Here is an 18,361-nt window from a genome sequence, read left to right on the forward strand (position 1 = left end):
CGTGCGGGGCTGTCGCTCTTCTGATCTTCAACGAGCCGCCCAAGACCACCCTTCTCTACGGCCCGCCGCATCCACCGGAGTATGTCTTCCAGCATATGCTGCAGGTTGACCCGCGAGACAAAAGCGGTCTCGAGCTTCTCTTTGGCGGCCCGCAGCTGCGCCTCAAGTCCCTGGTCCCCGGCCTGCTTCGTCTTGGCCACCATCTCGGATAAGGCGCGTTCACGGGCGGTCAGTTCCGCCTCGTGCTTCGCGTTCTTCTCCGCCCTGGTAGCCGTGGCCGCTGCCGCTGCAGCAGCCTCGCCCTCTCAACGACTCAGTTCGTCTTCTCGGCGACTCAACTCGCCCTCCCGCCGGGCCAGCACATCCTCCTGCTGGGTCACCGAATCCTCCCGAACACCGAGCTCCGACGCCGATAATTCATTGTCCACCTCCCGAAGGGAGACGTCCTCCTCCCAGCGGCGGATCTCTTCCCTGATCTTCCGGAGGTCGTCTTCTCGGTGCTGGAGGTCGGCGCGCGTCTTCTCGGCCGTGCCCTCCCGGCGGGTCAGCTCGGCTTGCCGCTCCTCCGCCGCCTGCTCCCGAGCTGCGACTGCCACCTCCCTCTCCTGCGCCTGCCCCATCCTGGCAAGGGCCTCGGCAGCTTGCTGCTTCGACGCCTCAGCCAGGCGGGCGGAGTCTTCTCGCTCCCGCACGACTTCTGCCCGCACGGTCTTCAAAATTTCTTGTTCCCGCTCGGCTTCCGCACGGGCCTCCTCCTGGGCGCCCGCCAGCTGCGCCTTCTCCAATACCAGGTGGGCGCGCTCGGCCTCGAGCTCCCCCTCCTTGGCGTTCACCGCTGCGCCCAGCCGCCCGACCGCTACCTGGACGCCTTCAATGGCGGCCAGGAAGGGGTCGACCGGCTGGCCGGGCGCCGGTGGGGCCCAGGCCTCTCCGCAGAGTGCCTCCAGGGGGTCCGAGCTCTCTGCAGGGCCCTGCACCGCCATCCGCCCCGGGCTCTGCCTGCCCGGGGTAGGCTCCGCCGGCGCCGAAGACTCGGGCAGCGGCCGCATTCCCGCATCGGCCGCCCTGTCCGCCGGCCCCGGCAAAGCATCCACCTCCATCGTCATCCGCCCCGGGCTCTCCGCGCCCGGGGTAGGTTCCGCCGGCGCCAAGGATCCGGACGTTTGCTTCGTCCTCCTCTCGGCCGCCGCCTCCGCCTCTCTCCCAGTGGCCGCCACGACAATTGGCGCCTCCGCCGTTCTTGTGCCCGCCTCCGTCGGCGCAGCCGGTGGGCTCGGCACTGGCCGCGGTGCCCGCGCCTTCTCCGTCGCGGTGGCGCCTACGGCCGGCCTACGGGAGACAGATGAAAAACATCAAAGCTTAGTTCGGGCCAGAAATGCCCAGGAAAAAGCAAGAGAGGAGACTCACCGATACTGCCATTTGGCCGCTGGGAGCCTGATGTCCGGGTCCGGCGCCGTCGGTCCGGACTCCTCCCGCCGCCTCTTCCGCTGGGGGCTCGGCAGAACTGCTGCGCGGGCCTCGGGTGCCGCTGCGCGGGTCTCGGGTTCTGCCGCGCAGGTCGCGGGCGCCAGCGCAGGCCCCATCCGCACCAGCCGCGGCTCCAGCAACGGGAATGCCGCCGCTGCCGTTGGCGACGACGGAGAGTCCGGCACTAGAATCAGGGCCCGGGGACGCTTTCCCCGGTCTCCCGACGCCACCTCCTCGACGATTTCAGCGGCGCCCTCCTCCCTGGCTCGGCGGTTGCTGCCTGCGGCGACCCCGTCGCCAGCCCGCGCCGAGCTGCCAGCGACCTCCTCGCCAAGTAGCTCCTCCAGCCCGGAGAGTTCGGAGGTCTCGGGACTCCGGCTTCTTGGCTGGTCCACGGGCCCCTGGGCATCGAACTCCGGCAGCCCCGCCATAATGGCCACCCGGTTGGGGTTGGCGCAGAGCGCCATCTCCGGCCACGGGAGCTCCGTCCGGCCCATGTCCTCCGTTCCGGTGATCACCCTTGTCATCCCCCGCAGTTCCGCCGGCCCCAGATCCCAGCTCGCGCCGATCTGGGTCCTGGTGATGTCCTCCGGCCCGGTATAGAACCAACTCGGTCAGGCCCGCTCTCGCAGAGGCGCTAGCCGACAGCGCAGGAAGTCCACGACCACCATGACAGAGGTCAGCCCAGACTCGCGCAGCTCCAGGATGCGCTCCAACACCGGCTTCAGCCTCGCGTCTTCTGGCGGCGGCGCCTCCCACGTCGATCGCCGAGGTTCCGCCGCCGCCTCTGGTAGCTCGAGGCGCTCGTGGGGGTCGACGTCGACGAAGAACCAGTCCCGTCGCCACTCCTCCCACTTGCTGCGTAGCACCTGGGGAATATAATAATCCCCCAGGCCGTCCCGGAGCCGAAGGTTGCAGCACCCCGCGACGTCCGCCGTGGAGTGCCCCCTCTTCTTCCCCACCGGCCGAAGGACGAAGAAATGGCGAAGCAGCGTCGCAGACGGCGCCACCCCCACGAACATTTCGCAGAAATGCGCGAAGGTCGCCAACACCACCACAGAGTTGGGGCTTAGGTGCACCAGTTGAATGCCGTACGTCTCCAGCACTTGCAGGAAGAAGGTGGAGAACGGCGGCACCAACCCCGCCGCCACAAAGGAGGTGAAGAGGACGATCCGCCCTGGGACGGTCGTCGCCGGCGTCAAACTCGCTGGCGTCACCACCACAGCACCTTCTTGCCCCTCCGGCACCAGCAGTTTCCTGATCTTGTCCGCCGCCTCCTCGTTCCTCAGACGAGACTCCGGCAAGATGCTGTCCGAAGCCTTGTCCCGGCGTCCTCCTCCAACCCTCGTCATCTCGACAAGAAGGAAAGGTATTTTGACGGTGGAAAGAGAGAGAAGGAAGAGTGCTCCGGTCGCCTGAGAATTTCCTAAGGGCTTCGGAGCACACAGAAGGCAAGAGCGCAAGAGCAAGAAAGCGTAAAAAGGGGGACGGACCGATCATATCCCCCTTTTATATCTCGAAAGTTCAAAAACTGCCGCCCAAACGGTTCGCTCGGCGAAGCGTCGCCTCGTTCGGCGCAACCGCCAGGCGAATCTCCCGCCGATCGCGTGATGTCAGCGGCTGCCAGGCGTATTTTTCTCGATCCGTACGGCGACCGCGCGTGCCGTCCGTACGGTCATCATACCCTTCGGAAGTTGTGTGGACACGTGTCCATTCATTTTCCCGTTGGGAGGTACATGAGGTCTGGGTCCGTAAAGACCACCTCTCGAAAGCCTGCCACATGGCGTCTGCACCAGCCTCGGCCTCGGCCGCGACGAAGGGCCCATCCGCCATCTCCGTCCCGTCGCCTACCAATGGGCCCGAGGGCTACTGTCGGTGTATCAGGAACCAGAGGTCCCTGAGTCCCGAGACCGGGCCGCCCATCCGCCACGCGTCACCATCCCGCGAGGTCCGCCCTGCGAGATAAGAAGAGGCTAAGTCCCGGGAGAAGGTGCTCGGGGCCGCCGCCTCTGGTTCCCGAGCACCCCAGTTCCCCGATGATCCGCGGAGTCCAAGTACCGGGAAGGAAGTGCTCGGGAGAGAGTGCTCGGGGCTGCACGTGGCAGCCCCCGAGGACTCGGTTCCCCGAAGATTTCCCCCCAGTGCTCGGGAGAGGGTGCTCGGGGCTGCACGTGGCAGCCCCCCAGGACTCGGTTCCCCGAAGGTTTCCCCCAGTGCTCGGGAGAGAGTGCTCGGGGCTGCACGTGGCAGCCCCCGAGAACTCGGTTCCCCGAAGATTTCCCCCCAGTGCTAGGGAGAGAGTTTCGGGGCTGCACGTGGCAGCCCCCGAGGACTCGGTTCCCCGAAGGTCTCACCGGAGTGCTCGGGAGAGGGTGCTCGGGGCTGCACGTGGCAGCCCCTGAGGACTCGGTTCCCCGAAGGTTCGCGCAAGATCGTTCGACGACCCAAAGGGTCCCCTCGCCGGGGTGTCAGCCAGTCAAAGACACGAATGCCGCATTTAATAGGCACGCGCGGCCTGACATCCTGACATCCTGACATTCTCAGCTGCCCACGCCCTAGTGTTAGACCCTGCCATGCTCTAGCAGGGGCGCGTGGGTCCATTAAATGCACGGGTCCCGTCCCGTTTCACCCGGGTGCCTCGGGATAACGTTGCCAGAATCAAAGCGCTCCGCCTGCCACCCTGCCCCGGCAGAAGGACAAGACAGGGTGGGCGCACCGGGCACTTCTGCGGCTGCCCGGTGGGCCCTCTTAATGGCGCTGAAGGACCTCCACAGTGGCGGGTGGTCGGATGCACGCCGCAATTTTCCACCGCCCCTGTCACTTCGCCAAGACGGAATGATGACGCCTTTCTCCGTGGCACCTTGGCACGTGCGCCCCCTCTTTCCCATTCAGGATAAGTCGAGGTCGGCGCGCCTATAAAAGGAAAGGATGGAAGACACAACTCACGACACACAACACACGACTCACGACTCATCCTTGAAGAATTCCGCCTCAGATCCGGAAGCCCTCAAAAAAGACCCCGAAGCTCAGATCAAAAGACGAAGAATATCACAAACAAGCTCGAGCCAAGCTAGAACATGAGAGTCTCAAGCTCTCTGTAGACAGCTCACCCCTGTAACCAGATACATCCTTGAAGAATTCCCTTCAAGGAAAGGTATAGCACTCACACAGGAGTAGGGTGTTACGCCTCCGTGCGGCCCGAACCTGTCTAAACCCCGGTGCACCCATCTTTCTTGCACTAGGACGATCATCTCCCACCACCAGCCACTGCATTTATTTCCGCTCCCATCTATTTCCCAGACAAACTCGTTCAGGATCATCCCCCCGGCCGAATCTTTAAAAAGGGGTCTCTCGGGATCCCTGCGACAGGAGTTCATCCTCCGACACCACCTCACTTCAACGAAAACATCACTACAACTTCGTCCAATTTACAGTAAAATTTCTATTCATATAAATTGAAAAAATCCACTCCCCGCCCCACCACTCTCCTCCCAGATGTCATCCCTCCCCTCTCCTCTCCTCCTAGGCGTTGCTCCACCCCTCTCGCATTGCACTAGCCCTCCTCTTGCACTGCTTCATCCCTCTCCACGCCGTTGTGCCCCTCCCCTCATGCCATCCCACACCTCCCCGAGTCGCAACTCCTCCCCGAGTCGCCATTCCGCTCTACCCCGAATCTTCACACCACCTCACCCAATCTCTGTGTCCCTGCTTCAAGCACTCGGAATGGCCGCTATCATTGGTGTCTTGACACACAAGGTCACTATCCACGACTAGGAGTGCAAGGTACTCCACGAGTTCATCATGTTAGAGGTACACATTTTTGCCGAGGTTGGTCATTTTCTCACCTCATCTAGTTCATAGTAGATTTGCTGATTGTTTATAGTAGATTTGCTGATTCTTCATCCACTGCCCTTTTTTATGTCAATATTACTTTGCCAGTGCCTCCTTACAGTCCTATTAAAATTGGACTTAGCCTCCAGTTTTACAAGAGACGTTGAATTTGGAGATACTGTTCTTATGCCTCTAATTTTTATGTCAATATTACTTTGCCGGTACCTCTTTATAGTCCTATTAAAATTGGACTTAGCCTCCAATTTTACAAGAGATATTAAATTTAGAGATACTGTTCTTATACCTTCAGTTTTTATATCAATATTACTTTACCAGTTCCTCCTTACATGCCTATTAAAATTGGACTTAGCCTCCAGTGGTTGAGTTTGTAGATTCTGTTCAATCCCGTATGATGATGGAAATATTTGTGCAATATTTATGCTAACATTTTGTAAAGTATGCTAGGAAAAGATAGATAATAGGTCTCATTGTATGTAAGAAATTATCAAGGTTCCTGCTAAATTAAACTGTTTCAAGTAAAATTCCTGTCGCCGGACGCCCCCCGCGGTGAGTATCACTGGCACTGGGGAATCAGCCGTCAGTGAGGTCAGCACGGTGAGATCAGATCCCGAATGCCCTGGACTACACAAAACCGAAACGCAAACCAGGGGCCTCTTCGCAATTCCCACCATCTCCGCCCGCCCCCAGATCCGCCCGGCCGCCGTCGCCCTCCTCCGCTCCCGCCCTCCGCGACGGCGAGATCCCTCGCCACCCCGCCCTGGATTCCGTCTAGAAGATCGTCGAGGACTTCGCCATGGACCTCGCCATCAACCCCTTCTCCTCCGGCACCCGCCTCCGGTGAGTCGGTCTCTCTCACATCGCGTCCCCCTCGCCCTCACCCTTCCCCGGATCTGCGCTCGGGTGTAACGTGGGATGCGTGGCCGATGCTTCGCAGGGATATGATACGCTCGATACGCGCGTGCAAGACCGCGGCGGAGGAGCGCGCGGTGGTGCGGCGAGAGTGCGCGGCGATACGCGCGGCCATCAGCGAGGACGACCAGGACTACCGGCACCGGAACATGGCCAAGCTCATGTTCATCCACATGCTCGGGTACCCCACCCACTTCGGCCAGATGGAGTGCCTCAAGCTCATCGCCGCCGCGGGGTTCCCTGAGAAGCGCATCGGCTACCTCGGCCTCATGCTGCTGCTCGACGAGCGGCAGGAGGTCCTCATGCTCGTCACCAACTCCCTCAAGCAGTATCCTGCCCTGCCTACGCTTACTACTTTTGACACTGCTGTTGTGTGCTATTGTTGTTTCTGTTGAGAATGCCATGCTGGCCTTTGAGTATTTGGTAGTACTTAACGTGGGCAGAGATCTTAACCACTCGAACCAGTTCATTGTGGGGCTTGCGCTCTGCGCGCTGGGCAACATTTGTTCTGCTGAAATGGCGCGTGATCTGGCACCTGAAGTGGAGAGGCTGTTGCAAAGTAGGGACCCTAATACGAAGAAGAAGGTACTTGCTTTGACATGATAGTTTAGCCCTTAGTGAATTCTGTTTGAGCCCTTCAACAATATTCCCATTCCAGGAGTCTAATAACGCTACTTTGTCTAATTCCACATATGAAAAAGCTAGCTATTAGGATGCTTCAAGGTTCAAGGATTACAATAATCGTTTGCCATTTTATTATTTACCCATGCTACCACCTACTAATACTATGTTTAAGTGGTAATTCATAAACTGATAATGCTGGAAAGTCAATAAATTTGTCATTGAACAACTCATATTTACCTTTGGGGTGTTCTTCTCATCATCATCATCATCACTACCTCAAAGCTTACATGCGGAACATTCCCTCGGCCTGGCATTTTCATCGTTCACCAGTGTTTTTCTTTTTGGTTAGCTTTTGAAATATGCATCGTTGAGAAGTCTTGTTGATTGTCTACCTCTTGCTATTTTGTAGGCCGCCTTGTGCTCTATAAGGATTGTAAGAAAAGTTCCAGATTTGGCAGAAAACTTCATGGGTTCTGCTGCATCATTACTGAAGGAAAAACATCATGGGGTTCTTCTATCTACTGTTCAGCTTTGCACGGAACTCTGTAAAGCCAGCAATGATGCATTGGAATACTTGAGGAAGGTACAGTGCATGACATGAGCAATAATTTTTTTCCTTGTAGAATTCTCCACATACATTATGCTTGCAGTGTCAACGTTCGATGACAACTACTATTTATTATTAATTACTTTTTGTGTTAACATATACTGTTTATGCTTGCTTGTTTTCGATATTAAGTTGTCTGAAAATCTCGACCATTCTTGTTTTCATTCACACCCTTGAAAGAGACCACGCCAAAAGAATTTCAAGTTGTACCCTTAGTCTAAACTGGTTCATCCTCTTCCTGTTGGCAACTTGGTATGATCTTTTAGTGCCTGTGATGTTTCTGTTGTCTGGACTTGAGCACTTTTGTTTTAACCATAAATAACCTGCACATTTTAATGTATTTCTCCTTTTGCCATCTTTGAAATGTCAGGTACTTTTGATCAGCCATTCCACATCATTCTTCACTTGCCTCAATAGGATATATATTTTGAACTCCCCCAGACATTCATCTTTAGACAAACACTGTAGCATTTTGATTTATATCAAGTCATTTGTTAGTTTTTTGTCATCTATCTCGAAAAGCCCGTGAGCAATAGCCTCATTAAGAAGTGTTAACAAGGTATGCAGTGCAACCCGAAGTTTCTATTTTTGACTTAGAGGAGGAAATAATCCTCACTAAAATGCTGGAAGCACATTGGCACTTTTGTTATTTCTTCTATCTAGGAAGCTATTCACAAAGAAACGATGGTAGTGGTAGACTGTAGTAATGTAGTATAGAATTTCCAAATCCATCTGCTGACTTGACAGTCAACACTGACAACCTCTGTCCATCTCACATCTTTATGTTCCACATCAGAATGCATGAATCTCAGACCTAGCCCTTGTTCGTTTAGATCATCCATGTGCTGATTCATTAACATGAAGTTCCATTTTAAACATTGCTATAATTGCGTGACCATTTTTTTATATGCAACCATTCCCTATGCTGTGGTCTGCAACGAAAGTAATTTTTTTTCTTTTGTTCCGCCTGATAGTTGAATTTTTCAACATTGTTGTTAGATGCTACCGTCAAAATCATGAACTTGCACATTCATTTGTGGCAATAAATGTTCTGACAAAGCCTTCTTGTTGCAGAGCTGCCTTGAAGGTTTGGTCCGAATACTGAGAGATGTGTCCAACAGTTCATATGCTCCTGAATACGAAGTTGCTGGCATTACAGATCCATTCTTGCATATCCGAGTGCTTAAGCTCATGCGAACATTGGGTCAAGGAGATGCAGATTGCAGTGAGTATATTAATGATATTCTTGCTCAGGTGATTTGTTCATCTTTCATTTTACATTCAGAGCAAAAATTCCCCGTGCAAGAACATGCTCTTGTACAACTAACGGAACCATTTTTTGAAAGGATTACCACAACTTATATATTATTACAATACTATTCATGGGCTGTATAGCGCTATGAACTCCTTCTACTGGCACTAGTCCTAGTAATGTTCTAATGTATAGTTTGTTAAGTTCCAACTGACGATGTTCCATTTAGATCTTGCTCAGAGAGTTATTGCTGTTGGATTCTAAAGACTGTGTGATATGAATGTTGTTTCTCCTTCTGAGTTATATTGGTTATCTTTTCACTTGGCATTTCCCTGCACCTTTGGGCTGATTATTAACGCTTGGATTGCTTTTTCCAGGTTGCAACGAAAACTGAGTCAAATAAGAATGCTGGAAATGCTATTTTATATGAATGTGTTGAGACCATAATGGGCATTGAAGCTACTAGTGGTTTACGTGTGCTGGCAATCAATATTTTGGGTAGATTCTTGTCCAACCGTGATAACAACATAAGGTAAATTTCCTCTTGCTAAGGCAGTTGATAAGGTGAACTCCTTTTTTAATATTGGACAAAAGGCATGAAAACATTTTTTTATTTTGCTAATTTGTTTGCGGTTTGATGTGTAAGTTATTTGAAATTGACCTTTTCCTATAGAATATGAACATTATTGTAAGACCTTACGGGTGATTACGGCATTATTCTTGAGATAACAAGAATGGATTGGACATATGATTGAGTTGTTTAATAGTAAAATGTTTTTCCATCTCTCATAACTAGAATTCTTACCATGCATACTGCTTTTTCAGATATGTTGCTCTGAACATGCTTATGAAGGCCATTGCTATAGACACACAAGCGGTGCAGAGGCACAGGGCAACTATATTAGAGTGTGTCAAGGTATCCAAGTCCAATTTTCCACTCAAATAGTCTAAATGTGGTGTGTGTAATTGTTTATCCTCTTTGATCCTTTCTTCTGCGAAGTAAAAGATGCTCATTATGTGCAAGTTTGGAACAGTGCTCACTTACTATAGTGTGCTCAGATAAGGGTTTGTTCATTTCTGCATTTCTTGAGTAGATAATTCTGTCCTGCTTTTTATTCTTTCATGTCCTTAAGTTGTACTCTTAACAAGGCAAAAAATACTAGCTATTTGATTCATGAATAAATTATCATGTACATTTTCCTCCATACAATGAAAGAACAACCTTCAACATACTTTCACGTTTATATCTGCCCCGTTTATGGATTTGTGCTATTCACCTGTCTTCAATTCTTACTGGACGACTCCTGTGTTTTGTACTTAAATATTTTCAATCGCATACGAACTGTCAGGATGCAGATGTCTCTATTCGCAAAAGGGCCCTGGAGCTTGTTTACCTACTTGTCAATGATACAAATGTGAAACCTTTGACTAAGGAGCTTGTTGATTACCTTGAAGTGAGTGATCAAGATTTCAAGGAAGACCTCACTGCCAGGATATGCTCAATAGTTGAAAAGTAAGTTGTGCCATTAATTCTGGACAAGGCATTTCCTCTTGCTGTAGATGACTTATGATTTGTGCAATTGTGTTCTCTACTGGCAAGTGGTAGAAAAAACTGATTTCCATGTTCCTTAATTGCTCCAATGGTTCCTGTACATCCACTTTGTTGGATGTATATTGAAATAAAATTGACAGAGAATAAGGATATTTGCCTTGCGCAATACATGATGATTTTTTTCCTCTGGTACAGTATCTTCTTTATCCTGCAAATGGAGGTAAGGTAATGGAAAGTAATGGAAAACAATTTGGTTAATGAGTGAACAATTGATTTGTTCTCATTTGGATGATAGCCTTTTCTTATGACACCCTGTTTTGATCTTGCCCGTTAGAATGAAGTCAAAGGCTATAATCGCATGGTTCTCAGCAGAATATCACTGTGCCAGCTTAATTTTCTAGATGCTATCAAAATTTATTGACACATTATTTTCAATATACTTTTTTTTGCATTCTGTTAGCTGGCAGGCTATGATATCAGTGTTTTAGTTAACAATACTCCTGTTAGTTCAAAAGCCTTTTCAATTTTTCTTAAAAAGTTTTGGACACATTTGTTGTAGCGATTTTCAATAGGCACACCCCACCACCACCACTCTGGCACTCTGCTGCTTAACTACTGCACATCTGAGCTATTTACTTATTTTATTTCCATATCTGTGCTTGATGAGATGTTTAAAATTTTGTGCTGGTTTTGAATATATTTATATACTTTTTTTGTTTGTTTCCTATTGATATATGGGATACTAACGGTTTGGCATTTTTGATAGGTTTTCCCAGGACAAGCTATGGTACTTAGACCAGATGTTCAGGGTTTTATCGCTGGTATGTGGAGAAGTACAATTGTTAGCCAGAACATTTCCACTTCATTTTTTTAGCTTGCTGTTAACTGTATAGCTTGGTGTATTCAGTAAGCTTGAAATTATCTATAACTTCCTTACTTGCTCGATATTATTTTCTCAATTCTAGCCAAAGTTTTCTCAATTCACACAATTATAAATACAGTTGACCTTAACTGTTTAAGAAACAGAATGTTTTTCGTTGAACTTCATCTGTGAAAGGACACAAGAATTTTGGACTTAAGAACCACTTAGTAAACCAGAATGCCAATTGCCAAATAAGTGGTCATATTTAATCTTCATGTGTGCTTGTTTCTATATGATTCCCCTTCATGTCGATCAAATCTATGAGTCTCTAAATGCAAGGGCTAGAATTTCTGTTGCATTGGCAAATTGAAAAAAAAAAAATCCAAATTGATGTTATACTCTTTTTATACCCACAGGCTGGAAATTATGTGAAGGATGATGTATGGCATACTCTTATAGTTCTAATGAGTAACGCATCTGAACTTCAAGGATACTCAGTCAGATCATTATATAAAGCGTTTCAATCATGTGGTGAACAAGTATGGAAAAATAATTAGTGTTCTTTGTAATTTATATTATTGAACTCCGTATCTGATGTCCATACATCTCTTCTACATTGGTATGTTTAGGAAAGTTTAGTTAGGGTAGCTGTTTGGTGCATCGGTGAATATGGAGAAATGCTGGTCAACAATATTAGTATGCTGAATGTGGAAGAACCAATCACGGTGAGTTAAGTTCTTGGCAGCCATCTTTATTTGGTGATACACTTTCTACTGAGAAGACACTGTGCAATACTGCAATGATAATTCCATTTTGTATCATTACATATTCTTGCTACTTTCTTCACGCAAATCATGCATTAACCACGTTCAAACCGCTCTGAACTCAGTTCATATATGAAGCTGATAACCCCAGGATCAACTAAAATCATCTCACAATATGACCTTGCAATTACATATGCTAGCTGTAATGGCTAGCATCAGGAAAAGCTACATGATCATTCGTTTACTATGCTTGGCTTCATATATGGTTGACTGCATAATGTTACCCTTGTAAAGTGTATAGCTCTAGCCTCTTCCACTTGTCCTTTCTCTGTATGTATTTCATTTAGGAGCATTGCTTCTCAAATTTTCTATTGTCAAACGGCTTGGCCAATTTCTGATCTTGTTCAGGTGACAGAATCTGATGCTGTCGATGCTGTAGAGCTTGCTCTTAAACGCTACTCTGCAGATGTTACAACTAGGGCTATGTGTCTTGTCGCTCTTTTGAAGCTTTCTTCCCGGTTTCCACCAACCTCAGAGTAAGTTATTGATGAACTGGACCTTGTGTCATAGTTTTTGAAGAGAAACAGTAGGGGAATCCCCTACTGTGGTAAATATATTAATATAAATATAAAAAGAAACAGGGAACTTTATATTGTGTCATAGTTGTTGTCAAAAACTTTATATTGTAGCTGGACAACCTACCAAATGACTCAAATACACAGTACCTTTTAGTATGAAGTAGCATAGTCCGGCAATCTTGATTTCCATGAAGTTTGTTGTAAACATGCTATGGTTGAAGATGCTCATATTCTAATTTTCTTCTCTGTATTTGCACATGAACCATCTGTGCTTACCTATCTTACAATCTTGCTACAAAGAAAAGCAATTTGATAAAGAAGAAAACTCTAGTTCAAAATGTTGCAATAAAACATCAATAGTTCACAGTTTCCCACGTTGTTTGGTAATTGTTGATCACATAATTTCTTGTGAACTGGTTTCGTTGTGATCTTACTTACTCAGTATGGACTGTATTAATAACTTATTGCCACTCTGTCTTCATTTCACTTTATCTTTGTTTACATACAATGTCAGCTTCATTTCAAGTCTAATGTCCGTTCCCTTGTTCTGCATGCCTTGAAACAAGTTATTTTTTGCTTAGTAATATCTTCATTCGGTTTTGTGTGATACATTGTGAGGTGATTGTACGATTTCATCAACTTGTTTTTTGTTATTGTGCTGCCAGGAGGATAAAAGAAATAGTTGTGCAGAATAAAGGGAATACTGTGCTTGAACTGCAGCAAAGATCAATCGAATTCAGTTCCATTATACAAAGACATCAGTCTATAAAGTGAGTGTCAGATTATGCCATTATTGAGGATACCTTTTGTATTATTACCATTTTTTGTTAAAAAAGAATAGTACTCTTGATAATGCCGGTGTATGTGCAGATCATCTTTGCTTGAACGGATGCCTGTATTGGATCAAACTAATTATTTGGTGAAGAGAGCTGCTTCTACACAGGCCACAGTTTTATCAGTAAAATCTGCTCCAGCAGTCACTCCTGGAGGCCCACTTAAGCTTCCAAATGGTGTAGCAAAACCACCAGCTGCTCCTTTAGCTGATTTGCTTGATTTAAGCTCAGATGATCCCCCAGTGACTACTTCTGTCCCTACTACAGCGCCTAATGATTTTCTACAGGACCTTTTGGGCATTGGCTTGATTGATTCATCTCCTACAGGTCTCAACTCTCTACTATTTTCCTTTCATAAGGATTTGCTTCTGTTTCTTCTCTGTTTGCACAAGCGAAGCAAGTTATGCTTCATCACCTGTTTATTATTTCTGGGCATACTTACATTTGGTTTTGATTTAGTCAGCAGTGCATGCTTGCTGTCTTATAAATGAGAGTAAACCGTCTTGAACGTATCTTGTTTGGAACAGTTTAAAATTATATCAGTTCCAAGCGGCTTTAGCTCTCTTTAAACATGTTCTTATATTGGTTCCTTAATTATGCTGTTTGCGGTGACATTGTTAGTTCAAGTATTGCTTATGAGTTTGTTTCTGGCCTATCTCTAGGCGGAGCTCCGTCTGCAAGCACAGATATTCTGATGGATCTTCTATCTATTGGTTCATCTCCTGTACAAAATGGCCCACCAACGTCAAACTTTAGCCCTCTTGGCAAAGGTAAAAATAATGTGATGATAATATGGACAATTTTTCACTGTTTGGCATCCATCCTTAATTATCTAACACCATGCAGCAGAGACTAAATCGGTTCCTGTTACACCTCAAGTTGTGGATCTTCTCGATGGTTTGTCCTCAAGTACATCTCTTACTGGTCAGCTTCTGTTACTTGATTATCTAATACAAGGAAAAATTGCAAATACCCCGATAAAGCCACTCTGAGTTTGATTTTCCGTTCCATATCAAACTCAAGGTGACTTCTAAGGGGAACTTTTGCATTTTTACCAGTGATTATGTAACATTCCTAATAATAACGAGATTTACTGTTACTCAATTTGCCTCACCAGATGAGAATGCAGCTTACCCGACAATCACAGCTTTCCAGAGTGCAACCTTGAGGATCACATTTAGTTTCAAAAAACAACCTGGAAAACCTCAGGAGACTACAATTAATGCTACCTTTACAAATTTAACAACTAGTACATTCACAGATTTCATCTTTCAGGCAGCTGTTCCAAAGGTAGCATTCACCTCCGACACTCTTTACTCTCATTTCGGGCAACAGAGCTTTTAATAAATAGTCAGATGCATGAACCAACTCTATTTGTCTGGTTTAGTTTATTGGGTAAATCTATAATCACTCAACTGACTGTTATTGGATCAAAAGCCATCCGTGATCCCCGTCGTTTATTTATTTTTTGTTTTTGCTGATGAGTTGAGTACTAGGCGAGTAGGCGTTTATCTTAAAGTACTAATTTATCTCTAGTCAATGCATTACTATCATGTTAAGTATTGCGTTCGGTTTTTAAAAATGTCTACACAAAATTGTTCACTAAAGGCAAGGGCTTGACAAGAATCAGGATGCTTCTAGCTGTTTGGATATTTACTTTCATTACTGATATTTTCTTCCGTAACTGATTTTTTTAAAAAGGCTGTAGTTTGCTTACACTAGGTTGGTACTTCATTTCTCTTGTCCAAAATTGTGTTTCAGTTCATCCAGTTGCAGTTGGACCCAGCTAGCAGCAGCGCCCTTCCAGCCAGTGGAAATGGTTTAGTTACACAAAGCCTCAGTGTCACTAACAACCAGCATGGACAGGTATTTCAAGATATTTTCCTTTAATGACTCATAACCTTTTTCTATTTATTTATTTAACTTCTTTATTAAGCTTGAAAGAGCCTATGTTACTGGTAACTCAGTTTTTGCAGGATCCTCGAAATTATTATAAATTATTAGAGATCGAGCTGCTTTTTGCATGCCCCCTGTTTTCTGATACATTTCTTTTCAATTGATATATATTAGTTATATTTCCACTCTTCAAGTAGAACAAACGTTTCTACTGTCTAGAGTTCTTACATAAATCTAATAGTAATAAATTTGGGTGTGGCTATGGTACACATGTAATTTATGCACTCAGATACACTTTCCCCATCATCCACTACTCATCCTACAAGCAGGAGTGGGAAATATATTGGGTAGAAAAAGTTGAACTTTTTGTGTATATGTAGTGTAGACACGACCATAAACATTTACGCAAAAAGAAAATAGTGTACTTGGAGCACAAATGGATAAGTGGATCATTAGCTGATTACACGACTACTATAAGTAGCTGTTTGTTAGAATATTGTCATTTTCCCATACTTCTAGTCCTGTATGATCCGTAAATACATTGTTTTTCCCTGTTTGTCAGTACAAAATAGCTTCGTTTTGTACAATTGCTGTTTGATGTAAAAGCAGGAGTTGAGTAACTCTGTTACTGTCTGATGTGTATAGCGGCTGTATCTTCTGTGCTAGTGGCCTAGTGTCTCGTGAATTTTTTTTGTTGTATAATCCGGGCCCAGTGCTTCACCATGACAGGCAAAACATTCAATTCATTGCTAGAGCTTGCCCTGGTTAGCCTTACCATCATCGATATGGATGACCCTTTTTTTTTTTACACAAACAAGACCCTAAAACATTGAGGAATAGTTTCTAAACATGGCCTCTGTTAAAAGTTTGTTGTTGAATGTTTGTCTTTCCATTCTGATAAACTGATTCTGAACTGTTTACTGCATAGAAACCACTTGCGATGCGTATCCGGGTGTCTTACAAAGTGAATGGTGAGGACAGACTGGAACAAGGGCAAATCAGCAACTTTCCTGCTGGGTTGTAGTACTACCACCTGTGTGTCTATAATGTGGAGGTTTTTCTTTCAACGTGCTGCAGGCAAGGCGTTTTTTTCCTTGTCCTCAACCATTTCTCTCACTTCTGCGTGCCTGTTAGTGAGTTGTGTACACTGCTAGTTGGTTTTGGCCATTCATTCTTGCTTTATATTGTACAGTAGATGGCAGCAATTAATGTTATATCCGCAGTTTTTCCGAAATGTATTCATATGTTGGTGTATATCACACTTAGAGGGTAACCAAAATTTTCAGCATTCCTCCTCGTTTCAAGCAGCAAAAGAATATGTTGTATCATGATTTCTCTCCAATGTAATTATTTGTTTTTCTAATCGAGCTCATACAGGCTTTTTATGCGCAGACTAATTATTTTCTTTTACATGTCCAATACATAGCATCCCTTCCAAGCCGTAATCAAGAATATGTGAGGCTTTCTAATAAAGGAAAAAAAAAATCGAAGGGTGATTCTCAGAACTTTTCCACCTTGGCACAATTGTAACTTTCTTAGAAATTCAACACCTAGCTGTTGTTTATTTAGGCTTTGTTTGGAACATGAGAATTTTGCCCAATTCAAGCCAAAACTGAACATGATATATTTTCCAAAATTCTTAAGTTATACATAGGAAATCCAAATTAACTTGGTCCGATTCGATGCTCCTCTCGTTTGTCCGGATGTACTGGAAATATGATCTGGTGCGCACTCGAGTTTTCCTCGGTGCATTGTCAGGTATCCATGATCCCTCAGAGAGTCAGTCAACATCAGATTGATTGCGCAAGTGTAGTGCGATAACATCAGCACCATTCTGGAAATAGTTGTTTCCTCTGCTCTAGTAGTAAAAGCACTCAGAAGCCTTCACTGTTATTTCTCATTTGTCATCTTGCATACGTTTGCTTCAGGTGCGTGAGTGCATGCTAGAGTTTGGCTGGTTGAGGTTGATTCCAATTCACCCCTCTACTTTCAAGAAAGTTCCGTTTACACCCCCAATTTCAAAACTGTGTGTTTCAACCCCCTCATCTGTATTCCTCAAGGTCCAGACTAACTTTTCTTCTAAAAATGTGGTTCTGGATTTTAGTTGTAGATAGCCCTTCTGGTTTTCTACTACATTTCTTCTACCCCTATGAAATGTTGATTGGTAGTACCGATAAATCAGATAGATGAGATCGGAAGTCATACAATTAACCAATGTTCACCTAGACGCTAGATGTAGACAGATGGTCATCCCATTACTTAGTGTCTAGACACGTTAGACTGAACACTAAGCCCTGACTAGCGTCTAGTTATCATCTAGAAACCGTCTACATGAACATTGCAATTAACACGACAGACTTAGCCACATGCCAAATAGAAATAGGTGAAAACCTAAAGCATCAGCTCCTTTCCTGTGGCGAACATGCTTGTAGCGCGTTGGTTGTTTCGCCGGTGGGTGAATGACCGATCGGGAGTTTAACTCCCGGTCTCGCACTGGGACTTGCTCCTGTAAATAAAATTCTTCCGGACAGCTTCGAGCATATGTATATCACAATAGGAACGTGACGTGCCCGTCACTTGCGGAGTCAAAGGGTTTGTGAATCTCTTCAGTATACGTGTGCATATATGTTGTAGGTCTAGTATGTCTTGTATGTGTGAGGGTGTGTATATAAGATATGGTCTGTGTTTAGATATACGTTCAGATATTACAGTATATACTACCTTTGAGGCTAAAAACACTCCATTCCCGTAGACCTAGTAAAGCAGCGCTCTCTTGACACGAGCAAATAGTCGAGTTGCATCAACCCGGTACAGCAGGGCCATTCACCCAGACACGGCCGTGCAAAGACGCTGTGATGGCCAGGGATCCTGCTGCATCCCATTGAAGATTAGCAGTACTTGCTGTCCATTTTAATAGCAGATACAGACACATAACCACGCATACTTAGGACCAGCGCCTCACATGCAGCTGCAGCTGCAATCGCAGCGATTTTTAAGGGAGGAAGCTAGACGATAAACACGCCCTGTACAAAAACCATCTATCGCTTTCGGGGCGATTCAAAACGCTCCATTCCAAACAATGAACCGAGACTGACATGTCTAGATGGGCATTGTTATTGTTTGGTTCCTGCAGCTTTTTTCTATGCGGATTGCTGCAGCTTTACT

General features: G+C 46.3%; 1 protein-coding gene across 4 annotated transcripts; it reads left to right on the plus strand.

Annotated features, from left to right (window-relative positions):
* The first annotated feature begins 5,933 nt into the window (after window positions 1–5,933).
* Window positions 5,934–16,559, plus strand: LOC133926315 (AP-1 complex subunit gamma-2-like). 4 transcript variants are annotated; one of them, XM_062372189.1, is made up of 19 exons: window positions 5,934–6,156; window positions 6,254–6,556; window positions 6,672–6,813; window positions 7,262–7,435; window positions 8,534–8,713; window positions 9,089–9,243; window positions 9,537–9,627; window positions 10,061–10,224; window positions 11,030–11,084; window positions 11,542–11,664; window positions 11,755–11,850; window positions 12,298–12,425; window positions 13,133–13,237; window positions 13,338–13,627; window positions 13,963–14,070; window positions 14,147–14,209; window positions 14,418–14,590; window positions 15,062–15,166; window positions 16,125–16,559. In XM_062372189.1, the coding sequence occupies exons 1-19, from the start codon at window positions 6,113–6,115 to the stop codon at window positions 16,218–16,220; spliced, it is 2,595 nt and encodes an 864-aa protein (XP_062228173.1). In that variant the 5' UTR covers window positions 5,934–6,112; the 3' UTR covers window positions 16,221–16,559. The 4 variants fall into 4 exon arrangements, with proteins under 4 accessions (XP_062228173.1, XP_062228174.1, XP_062228171.1 ...); XM_062372190.1 differs by having other exon boundaries at window positions 14,150–14,209; XM_062372187.1 differs by having other exon boundaries at window positions 5,935–6,156; window positions 14,147–14,224.
* Window positions 16,560–18,361: the final 1,802 nt, after the last annotated feature.

Source organism: Phragmites australis, chromosome 8 (assembly GCF_958298935.1).
Source record: "Phragmites australis chromosome 8, lpPhrAust1.1, whole genome shotgun sequence".
NCBI classification, from domain to species: Eukaryota; Viridiplantae; Streptophyta; class Magnoliopsida; order Poales; family Poaceae; genus Phragmites; species Phragmites australis.

Bases quoted from the DNA above. Each gene is read 5' to 3' on its own strand.
- LOC133926315 (XM_062372187.1), top strand. From the start codon at position 6,113: ATGGACCTCGCCATCAACCCCTTCTCCTCCGGCACCCGCCTCCG. The intron at 11,085-11,541 runs GTATGTGGAGAA...TTATACCCACAG, and splicing joins TGTTCAGGGTTTTATCGCTG to GCTGGAAATTATGTGAAGGA. The intron at 15,167-16,124 runs GTATTTCAAGAT...TTTACTGCATAG, and splicing joins CTAACAACCAGCATGGACAG to AAACCACTTGCGATGCGTAT.